The sequence below is a fragment of the Lepisma saccharinum genome, chromosome 4, assembly GCF_977018435.1.
Source record: "Lepisma saccharinum chromosome 4, izLepSacc3.1, whole genome shotgun sequence".
Lineage (NCBI taxonomy): Eukaryota > Metazoa > Arthropoda > Insecta > Zygentoma > Lepismatidae > Lepisma > Lepisma saccharinum.
This window is the reverse complement of record NC_139232.1, coordinates 9,648,359-9,662,117: the sequence shown is the minus strand read 5'-3', so window position 1 is coordinate 9,662,117 and position 13,759 is coordinate 9,648,359. Positions and strand designations below refer to the sequence as shown.

Below are 13,759 nucleotides of genomic sequence, written 5' to 3'. Positions count from 1 at the left end.
CAAAGGGTTGCCCTGGGGTATACATTGATTTGAGGCAGGGTGAGCACAAAGAGCAGCTTTATGCGGGAACACGGCCAGAAAAATTCCAACCTTAGATCAAGCAATGTATATATCGAATATTTCTAATTCATGAACACCAATGGAGTGTCATCAAACTTCTAATTTAACTGGACATAAAAAAATTAAAATCAATAAAGTATTTTTTTTACTGCAGTATACGTTTCCGTTTCTGAAACTCAAAACTATAAATATTTGATATTTCTATCCTGTTCTTGTGCGGTTTTAGACATTTCGTAGACATAAGTGTCATTTTCCCTGTAATTCCCACAGAGTTAATCACATAATTCTGATTCTGATGCTGTTTTTAAATATATTTTTTTTTATTCAGGGCAATATTTCACCTACATTGCTCATTATAATGTTATTCAGGAAGTACATTCAGTCACGCTAATGGTGAATATAATTTTTAATATTACAGAGAAACTTTAAGTGCAAGAAAACATTCAACAGTTTATTGTGAATGTTACATAAAAATTACCATATCGACAATACCAATGAAATTATGACTATTTAATTGCCTTGGGGAAGAACGATCAAGTAGTAATTGAAGGAAACCATTGTCAACCTTGACCACTACTGTTTATATCAAGAACGTAACCAGGCCAAGGAATAATAGAACGCATTTGGCATGATAATTATTTTGACATTGCTCATAACTCTCTCCGATAAAGTTGCATCAACGTTAACATGTACTCTGTGGCACAGATAGAATATCGCATTCTTTCCGCTTTGTGAAAAACAACATGCATAACTAGTTTACTGGGTTTGACGATTTATTGTCTTCCAAGTGAGTTTGAAAAGTTCTGATAAGGTGTGTATATGTTATACTTATTGAAGGTTGAGGCTTTATATTAATCGACAGTAGCAGGAAATGAAGAAGAATGTAAGTAGCAGCATCTAATTCAGCTTCATATTTGGTTTAATTTCAATTCTTAAATGACATACAATAATTTAATTTTCCTAATATCATCAACTTGCCAGAATCCAATTCTAAAACTAAATTTTATCTTATTACTTCATATTCGATGGTTTGAAACCTCGTTCATCTCTTTAAAACGTTTCACTGTGGTCGGTTTTGTGTTTATTATTATATCGAAATTAGTATATCGTTTTTCGTTACACGAAACATGAATTTAATTCCGCTTTTACTTTTGTGACAATATGTATCCCATGTACACTTGCAATTCCTACGTCAGACAACCTGTACGTAAAATTTCTGAAATTTTGGGTGTAAAATAAATGGAATTGGATTGTTTATTTCTTTCTTTTTGGATTTTTATATCTTAAAAATGTATTATTCATATTACAGTACATTATATACTTAGCGTAAGTCCAATAATTCCATTCGAAGATGAGTAGGCATATTTCTGTATTTGCATAATTCTCCATTTGGTGGAATGGTTGAAATACCTTGCTACTTGGCCAGAGATTGTAAGTTTGAATCTTGAATAAGACATGGACATCGCGTATGTTCATTTCTATGTTGCGTGAATTCACAATTAATCTTGATCTTCGCGATGAAATAACAAGAGCATAAAACCTAGTTAAAATAAATCAAAAGTACAATTAGAAAGAAAAATGGCTCATATTTTAAAGCTTCCTTTTTATTCTTTACAACAGTACTTTGATATGTAAATTGTGGACAGTTTTGTAATCTTATAGAGTAGAATAATTTTGAGTAAAATGGGCTTGAAATAAAGAATTCATTGAAGTAATTTCCAATTTAAGTATGGAAACCAGTCAATTTGTAATAAGTGTTTGTTCAATTTTTCATAACTCTCTTTTCATGGTGCGGAAAATAATTTTATGACAAAGACCAATTTGATACCATTTCTTATACTGCCTTTTGCAGGGTTTGGATGCATATGACGATATTCTTCCTGGTATTATCACACGTCCTGATGATTTGCACGTCAGAAAAAATACTTGTGTTAATGCCTTCGACTACACAAAGCCATTTCAATATGTATGAACCCATAATTACAGCTTTGGCTGAGAAAGATCACCAAATTGTTATGATAAACATTATGCCATTTAAGAAAACACATCCCAACATTAAGGAAGTGACACTAGAGGCATTATCCAAGAAAAGAGAGAAACTATTTCCTGATCCATTGCTTACAAGACAAAAAAGAAGACTACTGTATGAATCCATTATCATTAATAATTACTTCCTTGTGAATATTTGCAAGGAACTATTTCACATGAAATCAAAAATAATCCCCATAATTGATGACACGTACGATCTCGTTATTAGCTCAAGTTTCGGCATGGAGTGCTCATTTGGTCTTCTTCACAATCAAAATGTCCCGTACGTGTCTCTTGTCCCTTCATTGTGGCCTTACCATAACACCCTCACCGGCGACTACTTCTCCCACTCATACAACCCCAACTTATTCCTTCCACATGCAGAGAGAATGACTCTCTTTCAAAGAACAGTCAACACTCTGTACACAGCTGTGTATAATCTCCATTGGCATTGGCTGTGCTTACCAACCATCGATTCCCTTCTGAGGCAATACTTCGAAACTGAAGTGCCACGTGTTGAGGATGTGATGAAGAATGTCAGCCTGATTTTAGTCAACTCAGAGATCAGCACCAGTTCAATTCGCCCCAAGTTTTCGAGGACGATTCATGTTGGAGGAGTGCATTGCAGGGAGCCTCTACCACTGCCTGAGGTATGTATCAGTGAATTTTATCCGATTTTAATAGAATGAAAAATTCTTAAAAGACTCGGGTTGTAATGGAATAGGCAACTGGAAATTTAAAGTAAAACTTATTTCTGTCTGATAAGTTATAACGCAGTAATGTAGACGAGGCTGCTGCCAAACTTGAGTAAGGTGTACCTGGGGTTCTGAGGTTTAATTCCGGCCTGGACTTGGTTGTTCTTTATGACTGTATCTTCGCGATTAGCCAAAAGTGATGTAAAACCAATGCAAAATAAACCAAATCTATCAATCAATCAGTTGAATAAGGTTTATATTAAAATTGCGATGTCACAAAATTCTCGTTTCTCATTTTGTATATTCTAACACGCAACGCTCTATCCTAAAACGTTGCTACAGCATTCAGTTCCCTGGGGGCAAGCCTGAACGGAATATTAATTGGCGGCGGAAACCGGTTCAACAAGCGATGCGCAGTTGATTTGACCTTGACCGCTCATTCCCCTTTGTTGTCTGGTTCAATCCCTTCCGTTGCATACCTTTCCTCTGTTCTTGCGTTCTGGTTAACAGTGGAGAAACCGGTTCTCAAAATCTACCGACGTGTTTTCTGATTGGTCAATCGGGTTCTTTCTTTGTTCTGACGTTCTGACGTCATTTGACCTTCATCGCACATTCCCTAAATTCCTTTGTCGTCAACCTGTGAAGAGTTCACATTTCGAGGCAGTCTTCTGTCTGGCATCCCGATCCACCTTCTTTCCTACCATATTACATTATTCCTTAGTACACTATAATTATTACGAGTACTTATCGCGGGTTCGAGTACCGGAACCGTCCAAAATCGTAATTGGAACTTCACTCAATAGCATTACCAACATTCATAGCGATTCATAAACCATAAAATCTTATTTTGAATATTATAAACATTAATATTTTCGTTTCATACATTACATACTTTGCAGTAATGAACATAAAGTCATATGCATAACATTGAGTACCTCTAATTACCTTCTATTTACATAGTTTTCATAAAATAAAAATCAATGATCTCGTATTACTATATACTTAGTATATAGTAATAAGTCATGTCTTTTGCTGTCTCTGATCATAGCCTCCCCAAAGTTGATGGTTTAGCGGTCTCAGCCCCCCAAAGTTGATGGTCTAGAACATTTCAAATGTGTATTTAAAGTTAAGTTCATGTGGCACAATTCAGAGTAAACTTTACAAGATAAGCAAAATAATACATTAGATTGTCTTAAGCAAAATTATTTGGGGGGCTCGAGCCCCCCCCCCCCCTCAAGGCCCATGGAGTCGGCGCCTATGTTGGCAATACTAGGCGCGGAGCAGGCAACGGAGAGTGCCAACTGTAAGAATTTATTCCTTGCTCTTTGGCAGCCATGTTAGTGGGAGAGTTAGCAGGGAGACAGTTCTACAAGGCCACTTATTTCAATGCTCTTCAAGATGCCTAAGGTTAAACCATTGAAGTCATGTTTCTTACGACAAGTTGTATCCGATTTCGGAGACGGTGTGTTTTCAACTGATGGAAAAATTCTATTCTGTAAACTGTGTGAAACAAAAGTTTCTGCAGGAAAACGATTCCATGAAAACCTTCCCTTGACATCGGCAGATGTAGAGAGAAGTTTCTCCAAGTGTTCTGTTGGAGAATCGTCGGTCGTTCACACCAGAGCACCTGATGATGACCTTGCTGGTATACTGCAATGCGGAGTAAGGTATGTAACTTTCATTAAAATTAAACAGCGTGTTTTCGAAAACTTTCTTCAAGTACGTCTTACGAGAAAAAACGTTTATCTTTTATACATTTTTGATTAATGTTGGTCAATGTATGTGTTTTGAAAGCATGTGATGCCTGAGAACAGACTGGAACATGCGAAGAAATTTGATCAGAGAAACAACATATTTTGCAGGTTTTTTTTCTTATTTTTTCGGTCCTTTTCTCCAATTTTAACGGTATTTTGAAGGGTATTTTTCTCATATTTTTTCGGTCCTCAACTTCCGGGACCTGCGTTAAGATTTTGATATATTAGATTGTCAAGGGATCTTTTATCTTACTTCACATTCATTTCTGAAAATTTTTAATGCAATCGGAAGTATAAAAACAATTCGAAACGCTTGTAAATGGCTCGGTTTCATCAACTAGTCTCCTAATTGCACAACAGGGAACCCAAGTCGAACAGTTATTTCCAAAATTGAGAAATAACATGTTTCAACGACAGCACAGTAGAATGGTAAGTTCTCTGATAAAAGAATCTTTAATTAGAGACACAATCATTTTATACATATATAATATATCAGATCTTGAGTTAAGTAAACGAAATCTCGACATGGATATCAAAATATCTAAGCAACTGTTGCAGCTTGGAAATATCTGTAAAGATTGAATGGTCATTTATTTACACACACTACAAATGTAGAAATGCAGTTCATCGTTGAGAGTCCAGAACACGAATCGTGTACCCATTTATTCCAGTGGGTACACTGTACGTGCCATGTTATATATCACCATTATGTTACATATAGTTTCGTTGTGGTTTGTGGTGATTGTGGGGATTTCTTTCCTGGCATTAAAAAAATCGACTTTCTTCTACTAATGACATGCCATTTATTTTCCTAGAGTCCTGAGCTTTTTTTGTGTGCGGGTCTGTGGACAAATACATGATTGATTGATTGATTTGCTTTATTTTACATAGCTTCTTGTGCCACTTTGGCTAAATTGCGAAGATGGGGATGAGTGATGTTATGATAAAATTAATGAATGGACACTCACAAACATCCATGCCCAGGCCGGGATTCGAGCCCGGGACCCCTGGCGTAGTAGCGCGATTTGCTAACCATTCCGCCACGGGCCGGCTCAAAGTTATATCAAGCTATCATTCTAATATTTTTGTTCGATCCCGGGACTCCTGACAAACACCTGAATTCGGTTTACTAAACTGCTTGGTTTTCTGAAAGTGCATCAGATTATAAAGATATTTATTTCGATTTGACATCACAGTGTTGTATTGGAGCCGTATCTCTCTCCTTGATTCGTCATTTTTGGAATTTATATTTTAATGCAAAATTTTACACGTTGAAATAAATCCCTCAGATTACTTTTCTCCGAAGAGGTGTGGCCATCCTGTAAAGTAAGTTTACCTCTCTCATTAATTTTACAGTTATCTACAAAAAATCAGAACAGGATGATACTCGGCAATGATTCTAACATTATGAACAGATAGCTTATGTAGCTCTTCCCATCTTTTAGACCACTTACCTTGCATACAAATTGTACTAAAAAATTTAAGTAATATTTTTTTTATATTCTTTATTACATATCGTGTTCCGGCAAATTATTCTTCATTATATCAGCCAATGAGAGTAAAGGAAGCTAATATCAAAATAATTTTCAGGTTATTAATAACTAAAGTTCAGGTTTTCCCACATTTCTATCGCTACACCTGAGGATTTTTTTTCAAACGTACTACTTACTGTCTACGATTAAAGAAAGAAATAAATAACATTGTTCATAATAGTACACCCAAGCGTTGTCAGAGAACAGCAGTTAATAAGGAAATTCTTCGCATGCACCCATTTTTTTTCTTTCTGAACAGAAAAGTTGAGAAATATGTTTTTGAACAAAATCTTACTAATTTGGATGAATAGCACAGAGCATGAATCACGATAAAAATCTATAGGAATCATTTAATATAATTCATTCCGCTGAAGTCTTGTTCGCCGTAAAGTAATGAGGCACTCGTCGAGCCAGTGTCTCTTAGTAAATTTCTTGATACGCTCAGATCCATTGTAACAGAAAATAAGAAAAATGAGAGATGTCCAATTTGTAATTGTAAAAGAGAATAAGACAATCTTTAGCTAGGGTTGCCGTATTTTGCAAGTAAAAATCCAAGACACCGATGACCGGAAGCATATTGTAAGGCGACGAGACCTGACAAAGTAGCATGTATCCACGCATTATTATTATGGACTGTACACCGAAACTGCCATAATTAGCAATTCACAGCTAAATTGTGTAAGTAGCATTTTAAAGTTACATACACGCATTTAAACAGAAATAACGTTCATGAAAGTGTAGTCTGAATCAGCCCCGTACCCAGGATTTTTTTGAGGGGGTGCCCAAGCACGAAACCTTGATTATATATATATATATATATATATATATATATATATACGTGAAATATGTCAATTATAAATTAATTAATTAATATCATTAATAAATTATTTCATTTATATATATTTATAAACATGTATACACAAATTAATTTGCTACATTTATAAACTAGCAAATTAATGCCTAAGGTGACAATGACAACCACCTTGGCAGCTACGGCTCCATTTCTTACTAGTCCAATTTGCTATAATTTTAAAATCTTAACTTGTAACCGATCTTGACGAACCCCTACAAAATTGGCCCGCCCTCGCTGGGGGGAAAAAGGCAGTAAAACCTGTTAACGTTTCTTTCTGGGGGACGGTTGATGTGAGTAGCGGATAAAACAGTGCAAACCGCGCGTTGATACGAGTAAGATCCGCGTCGGTATATGAACTCAGTTTTTGCACTCCGGTGTGCAAATTTAACAAACCATTTTGGAACAAGTCTAAATGAAACTAAATGGAATACTGTTGAGACTACAATTGTGAAGTTTAGTGTCATTACTAGGGCTCGGATAATTATGCATTTTGCATATTGTATATGCAAATGCATATTTAAGGATTTTTAACTAAAAATGCATATTTCATATGCAGGTGCATATTTGTATGAAAATAAGTTGATGTTGTGCATATTTTTGTACCCACAACCAACACCGAGCATATACTGTATTTATTTATCTTCTCCTAGCTTCTCTTCTCCTTTTTTATCTTTTCTCTGTCTTTCTTCTTTCAACAACTTCAAACAAGCATAGTAGTACAGTGGCACGGCTTCACCAACCGAAAATGGCGCTCGGTGGCGCTCGCAGTGTTGCCAACCTCTTACTTGAAAAAATCACCAAGGTTTTAGCTTGGTCTAACCTAACTTAAAGCAAGAAGCTGGCAATCTTGCTTGAGGCTGTTTTTGCAGTGTTGCCAACTTTTTACTCGAAAAAATCACCAAGGTTTTTTTTTGGTCTAACCTAACCTAAAGCAAGGAGCTGGCAATCTTGCTTGAGGCTTTTTTTTGCAGTGTTGCCAATTTTTTACTCGAAAAAATCACCAAAATAGTGGGGGGTGCCCAGGTTCTGCGCCAGAAAATGGCGCTCGGTGAGGCTCGCAGCGTTGCCAACCCGGGCGAGGCGTAGCCTTTTACGGTGTATGTTAACCTCACCAGCGTTGCCAACTCGGGCGAGACGTAGCCTTTTACGGTGTATGTTAACCTCACAAGCAGCGTTGCCAACTCGTCGTAGCTTTTCACGGTGTATAATTTTTTTTTTTGCTTTTTTTTTGTGTGAGTGTACGTGTTCGGGCGAGGCGTAGCCTTTCACGGTGTATGTTAACCTCACCAGCGTTGCCAACTCGTCGTAGCCTTTTATGGTGTATGTTAACCTCACCAGTGTTGCCAACTCACTCCACGAAAATTTCACCAACTGATATTTTGAAGCTTTTCACGGTGTATGTTAACCTCACCAGCGTTGCCAACTCACTCCACGAAAATTTCACCAACTGATATTTTGAAGCTTTTCACGGTGTATGTTAACCTCACCAGTGTTGCCAACTCGTCGTAGCCTTTTATGGTGTATGTTAACCTCACCAGTGTTGCCAACTCACTCCACGAAAATTTCATCAACTGATCTTTTGAAGCCTTTTATGGTGTATGTTAACCTCACAAGCAGCGTTGCCAACTCGTCGTAGCTTTTCACGGTGTATATTAACCTCACCAGTGTTGCCAACTCGTCGTAGCCTTTTATGGTGTATGTTAACCTCACCAGTGTTGCCAACTCACTCCACGAAAATTTCATCAACTGATCTTTTGAAGCCTTTTATGGTGTATGTTAACCTCACAAGCAGCGTTGCCAACTCGTCGTAGCTTTTCACGGTGTATATTAACCTCACCAGTGTTTCCAACTCGTCGTAGCCTTTCACGGTGTATGTTAACCTCACAAGCAGTGTTGCCAACTCCTCACTCGAAAAAATCACCAAGGTTTTTTATTTGGTCTAACCTAACCTAAAGCAAGGAGCTGGCAATACTGCTTGAGGTTTTACAGTGCATAAAGCAATTTGCCAACCTACTGGTATTTTTGCCATAGCTTTTTACAAAAAAAAAGAAAAAGGAGAAAAAGAGAGAGAGGGAAGAGTTAAACAACCGACAGTGTTGCCAACTCCTCACTTGAAAAAAATCACCAAGGTTTTTTGTTTTTGGGTCTAACCTAACCTAAAACAAGGAACTGGCAATTTTGCTTGAGGTTTTACAGTGCATAAAGCAATTTGCCAACCTACTGCTACTTTTGCCATAGCTTTTTTACAAAAAAAAGGGAGAAGAGAGAGAGGGAAAAGTTAAACAACCGATAGTGTTGCCAACACCTACCTACAGCTTTTTTTTTTTCTTACTTGGCAAAAGCTATTTTGCTTGAGGCTTAACTAATTTATATACTGACGTAACATACATACACTGGGCAATAGAGCCGGCAACAAATATATACTGCCGTAAAAAGAGAGATGGATGGATGGATGGATGGCAACATAGTATGTGTGTGCGTGTATAATATATAGCATTATTAACTAGAGTGTGTTGGCAACCCACCTGCAACTAAAAAAGATAGAGATGCCAACATTGCTGTAAGATGAAAAGAGAGAGAGACATATCGCGATTTTTGTAAACCTCTTCGCGGGAACGATGTGCTGCACATGCATATGCGCGCGCGCGCACCTGTATTGTGACGCAAACAAACAAATAAATAATTGTTGTTTTTAGGATGCCTGGCCCCTAACCCCGCCAGGGTGCGTGGTGCCCAACCAAAAAAGGTTCTAACGGCTGCGGCTCTAAATAACCACACCTCTGTAGGGTTTCACGTGTTTTGTTTTTTTTCCCCCAAACTTCCATGAAACCCTACAGAGGACCTCCGTAATGCATGCAACGTGTACTAACGACTCTAGTGTTATTTGATGTTGTAATATTTTTGGATATAGAGTTTTATTGTGAGATATAGATAAAAATAATTATGTTTATTATAATATTTTCTTGATGAAGATGGAGAATGTATGTGTGTGTGTTACAAATAAAGTTGCATGCTTTTTTCTAGTGTGTGTGTATGTGTTTTTGATGTTTCGACAGCATCTGAAACGATAAAAAAAAATTTTATTGTTAATTTTCTTGTGTAAAAACACCAACAACAAAATTTTTGTGCAAATTTTCTGATTGTTTTGTGCTATAGTGCAAAAAAGATATTGTAACTGATAAGTGATGAAATTGATATTGTAACTGATTTTGAACTAGTGAAATTTTCGTATTGTGCCATTGAAACTGATTGTGCTAGTACAAAAATTTCTTATTGTGCAAGAAAAAATATTAAAAACTTGTTAAAACTGCTCTGTGACCCTCTCGTTCTTCACGTCGTGGACGAAGGACTTCTCGGCGACCAGGATCACACTGCATACGGTGTCCTCGGGCAACGGGCTGTTGAACTCGCAGACGACCTTGATGTTGGTGCGATCGTTGACCACCACCTGCTTCCTCTTTGTGGTATTGATGACGGACATGGGTCTGTGGGTTATGAATTCGCTGGGCGTGTAGTACATGTCCACGTTTCCCTCGGTCACGCGTTTGAAAGAGGTGTAAGCTTCGTAAAGTTTGAGGTAATCGTCTTTGGTCATGTCGAGGTTGTAATTCTCGCGCGGGAAGACTTCGTTGCGTCCATTCTTGAGATAAATGTTTTTGATCTTGCAGTCGTCGAATTTGCTGGAATTTTTTTCCTGGTTGTTATCGCGACCGGTTTGAAAGAGCACTACGACGAAATCTGGCATGTCGAACTGTATGTTGTTGAACTGTGTCGTCACGTCGAATTCCATGTGACTCCCCGACGCCATCTTCTGCACGCACTGGTAACCGTGAAAGTGAATCAGTACCTGCGGACTCTTCAAGATCTCCGCTTTGTACTTGAGGGCGTAGTTTGTTTCGTATTCCACGATCGGCATTCTCAATTCCATGCTCCGGATGACGCACTTGGCTGCTTCAGGTAATGTGTTGGCTATCGGCGTGCCGTCGGCGTTCAAGTTGGTGTATCGCATCAGGGCGTCGTTGTCGTTGGCCGCTCTTCGAAACGTGACGCGCAATCCCCCCTTCCACATGATCTCTTTGTAGTCCGAGAAGAATCCCGGCAGCAGACGCATGGGAAAGAGCACCGTGTGACTTGTCGTCGATATTTTCATCCCTGCTTCGAATCCTCCTGCTTGATAGTATGTTGCGTCTGTTTTGGATAATTTCAATGTTCCCACTGCCGTCGACGTGATGCCTGGATAGTCTATTCTGTCGATGACGGTGTTGTGTTTCCTCACCTCCACCTGCGAGAATAGGTGAGGCACGAAGTTGTCCACGAGTATCAAATTTGCTGCTGCGGGAAACGCGTCTCCGCTTTCTTTCTTCACCACGTCGAATTGAAGGTAGAGGTCTGCTCTGTGAGGATGAACGAACCCATCGCCTACGTCCACGTCGTATTCGATCTCCCTGTTCGCTTCGTTGAGATTGGCGAACGTGCGACGGTTGGGAGGGAAAGATTGCAATTCGTAACTTTCAATTTGCTCCATTTTTACTATGCGTGTTATTTATTATATGTTGATCTCCACGATGGCCGTCGTAGTGGCACCTGCGAAATCCACCACGTCTCCTTTCTCGTTTGTCACCACCAACTCTATGTCGTCTATGCGGTTGCGGCATACTGGAAAATAGATCGGCGAAGAGGGTGTGTAGATGATCGGTTCCATGAATTCGGAACTGGGTTTGAATGTGGCTATGATTCCTGTCTGCTTGTGACTTCCTAACAATCCGTCCGAGGATTTCGTGATCATGCCTTCCGCCACGTTGCAGTGAACGTTTAGAGTTTCTATAGCTAGAAATTTAGGAATGTTGGTTGCCGTATGTTTGATGCCAGCTTCGAGTTTGGTGTCGTTCTCGAAACCTAAAAGTTCTCCCATGGTGCCCAGGTCCACGGTCTCCGTTGCCGACACGATTTCCACTCTGTGCGTGACCGAATTTTGAGAAAAGTACGTGCCTTTGGGTAACTGAGCTTGCAAAGTGGAAAGATTGTATTGGCCTGGCGTGACGACGATGTGTTCGTTTCCGACACTAATTTTATTATTGTGCTGCGTGACGTTAGGTATGAGGTACATGCTGTAGAATGCACGCAGAGCTACGGATTTAGGATAGACGATGTCGTCGTGCAGCGTGAGTTTCAGGATCGAAGATTCGCTCGTGAGATGGAACACGCCCATCGTGTTTCAGGTTCCACAATGCTTTCTGAAAATGTTCCACCGACGGGTTATTTATTTTAGACATGTATGCGAGAACAGAAAGGCATAGGTGGCCGCAGTTAACATCGGTGAAACCCTGGATGCGTTTGTCATTGTAGTAGAGGTTGGCAACACTGAGATACTTCACCAACCTGGCAGGCGGTGTGCCACCGAACGAATCGAAAACAAATGCTTTGTCATCGTCAATTTTGAGGTAGCATATCCAATGTGTACCAGGATTTTTGTAACTGTCCAGGTTGACCACGCCATACTCTTTTTTCTTCACAGCAGAGGGTAGAGAATCGGACATGAAAACACCCCTGAAGTTTTTTATTCCCAACGGTTCGATCAGAGATTCAATATCGAAGTTGGACAGGGCTTCTTCTTTTTTTTTATATTTCTTCAAAGCATCGAGGTTGCTTTTTTGTTTTTTGGTTATACCTTTCCCCTTCTTCTCCATAGCCAGGTTGTGACGTTTCTGTTCTTCCAATTCTGCCTTGTTCTTCTTCGAGTCGATGACGGTTTTCGCGATGGCGGCGCTACCGCCGGCCAAACTTCCAACGGCCCCCAATGCTGCCAGGATGGCCGGGATGCTGAATATGAAACCTCCGATCTTTTGCTGTTTCCGCGAACGCTGCAAACGTCTCAATTGAGGTGTGCTGAGAAGTAATTTCATTCCGTGTCCTTTCGTCAAGCAAGAACGTTTCTTCTCACGTTGTTTCTTGGTGAGTAACCCGAGCCCTTGGCTTGATGTTCCTCCTGCTTTGCCACCAGCTCCTCGACAAACTTGTTGTAAATATCCTCGAGGTTGTCGACATCCGCCAGATGCAACGTCTACGCCTTGGTGTTGTGGCAGAAGCTGTAAATTTCATCAGACGGCTTCTTGTACCGACAACGTAGCGATGCGTAGAATTTAGTGGAGTGCGTTGCAAGCGCATCGCCGAGGACGGAAATAATTTGCGCTTGCACGTTCTCTAAAAAGCTGCGCACGTCGCATGAGCCCTCCGAAATAAAAGGAAAGTCCTCTAACGAACGCTGGAAAGCAGACTGGTCTGCTTTTATCGCAGGCTTGGCGCGTTTGGCGAGTGGTGCATTGATGGAGGCTGCTTCCGCCTTCCTCTTGGTGGAGGTCGAAGGCTGGGCCCCAGATGTATTTTTGCTTAGGCAAGTAAGCTTATGCTTTTTGGCATACGCAATTGTAATATGTTTATTGCATCCAGAACATAATTCGGTGGCAGCCAAATGCTTGCCTGGCGCGCAGGTGCGACAATGTCTTGCAAAATGTTCGCTTGATATAGTTTTTTCGCACACAGGGCAACTTTTCATGGAGCGCATTTTTTCGGGGTATGTTTATTTATATATGGGTGGTGTTGCCTTCCTCAAATATATGCTTTAATCAACTCTATAAAAAAAATTAAAAAAAAATATATAAGAAAAATATGATTGTAGATAGAAAAAACACAATAAATATTGTATGCATGTGTAATTCTATTTAGCTTATTTTTGCTAGACACGAATTTTCTTCAGATTTTATTGCCCATTACAACAACAATTAACCCACCCACTATTGCCAGCACTACCACTACCATACAAAAAAAAAACACGTGAAA

General features: G+C 39.4%; 1 protein-coding gene across 2 annotated transcripts in view; it reads left to right on the top strand.

The window, feature by feature from the left end:
• Positions 1-13,759, top strand: part of LOC145987091 (UDP-glucosyltransferase 2-like) — a 154,428-nt gene that overhangs the window by 81,577 nt on the left and 59,092 nt on the right. Inside the window, exons 1-2 of one of the 2 annotated variants that reach the window (XM_083121562.1) lie at positions 831-943; positions 1,913-2,738. The exons of the other annotated variant lie outside the window; for it this stretch is intronic. Coding sequence (XP_082977688.1) covers positions 942-943; positions 1,913-2,738 — 828 coding nt within the window. The 5' untranslated portion in view covers positions 831-941. Of the gene's footprint in view, positions 1-830; positions 944-1,912; positions 2,739-13,759 lie in introns of those variants that run through there. 2 annotated transcript variants of the gene reach the window in all.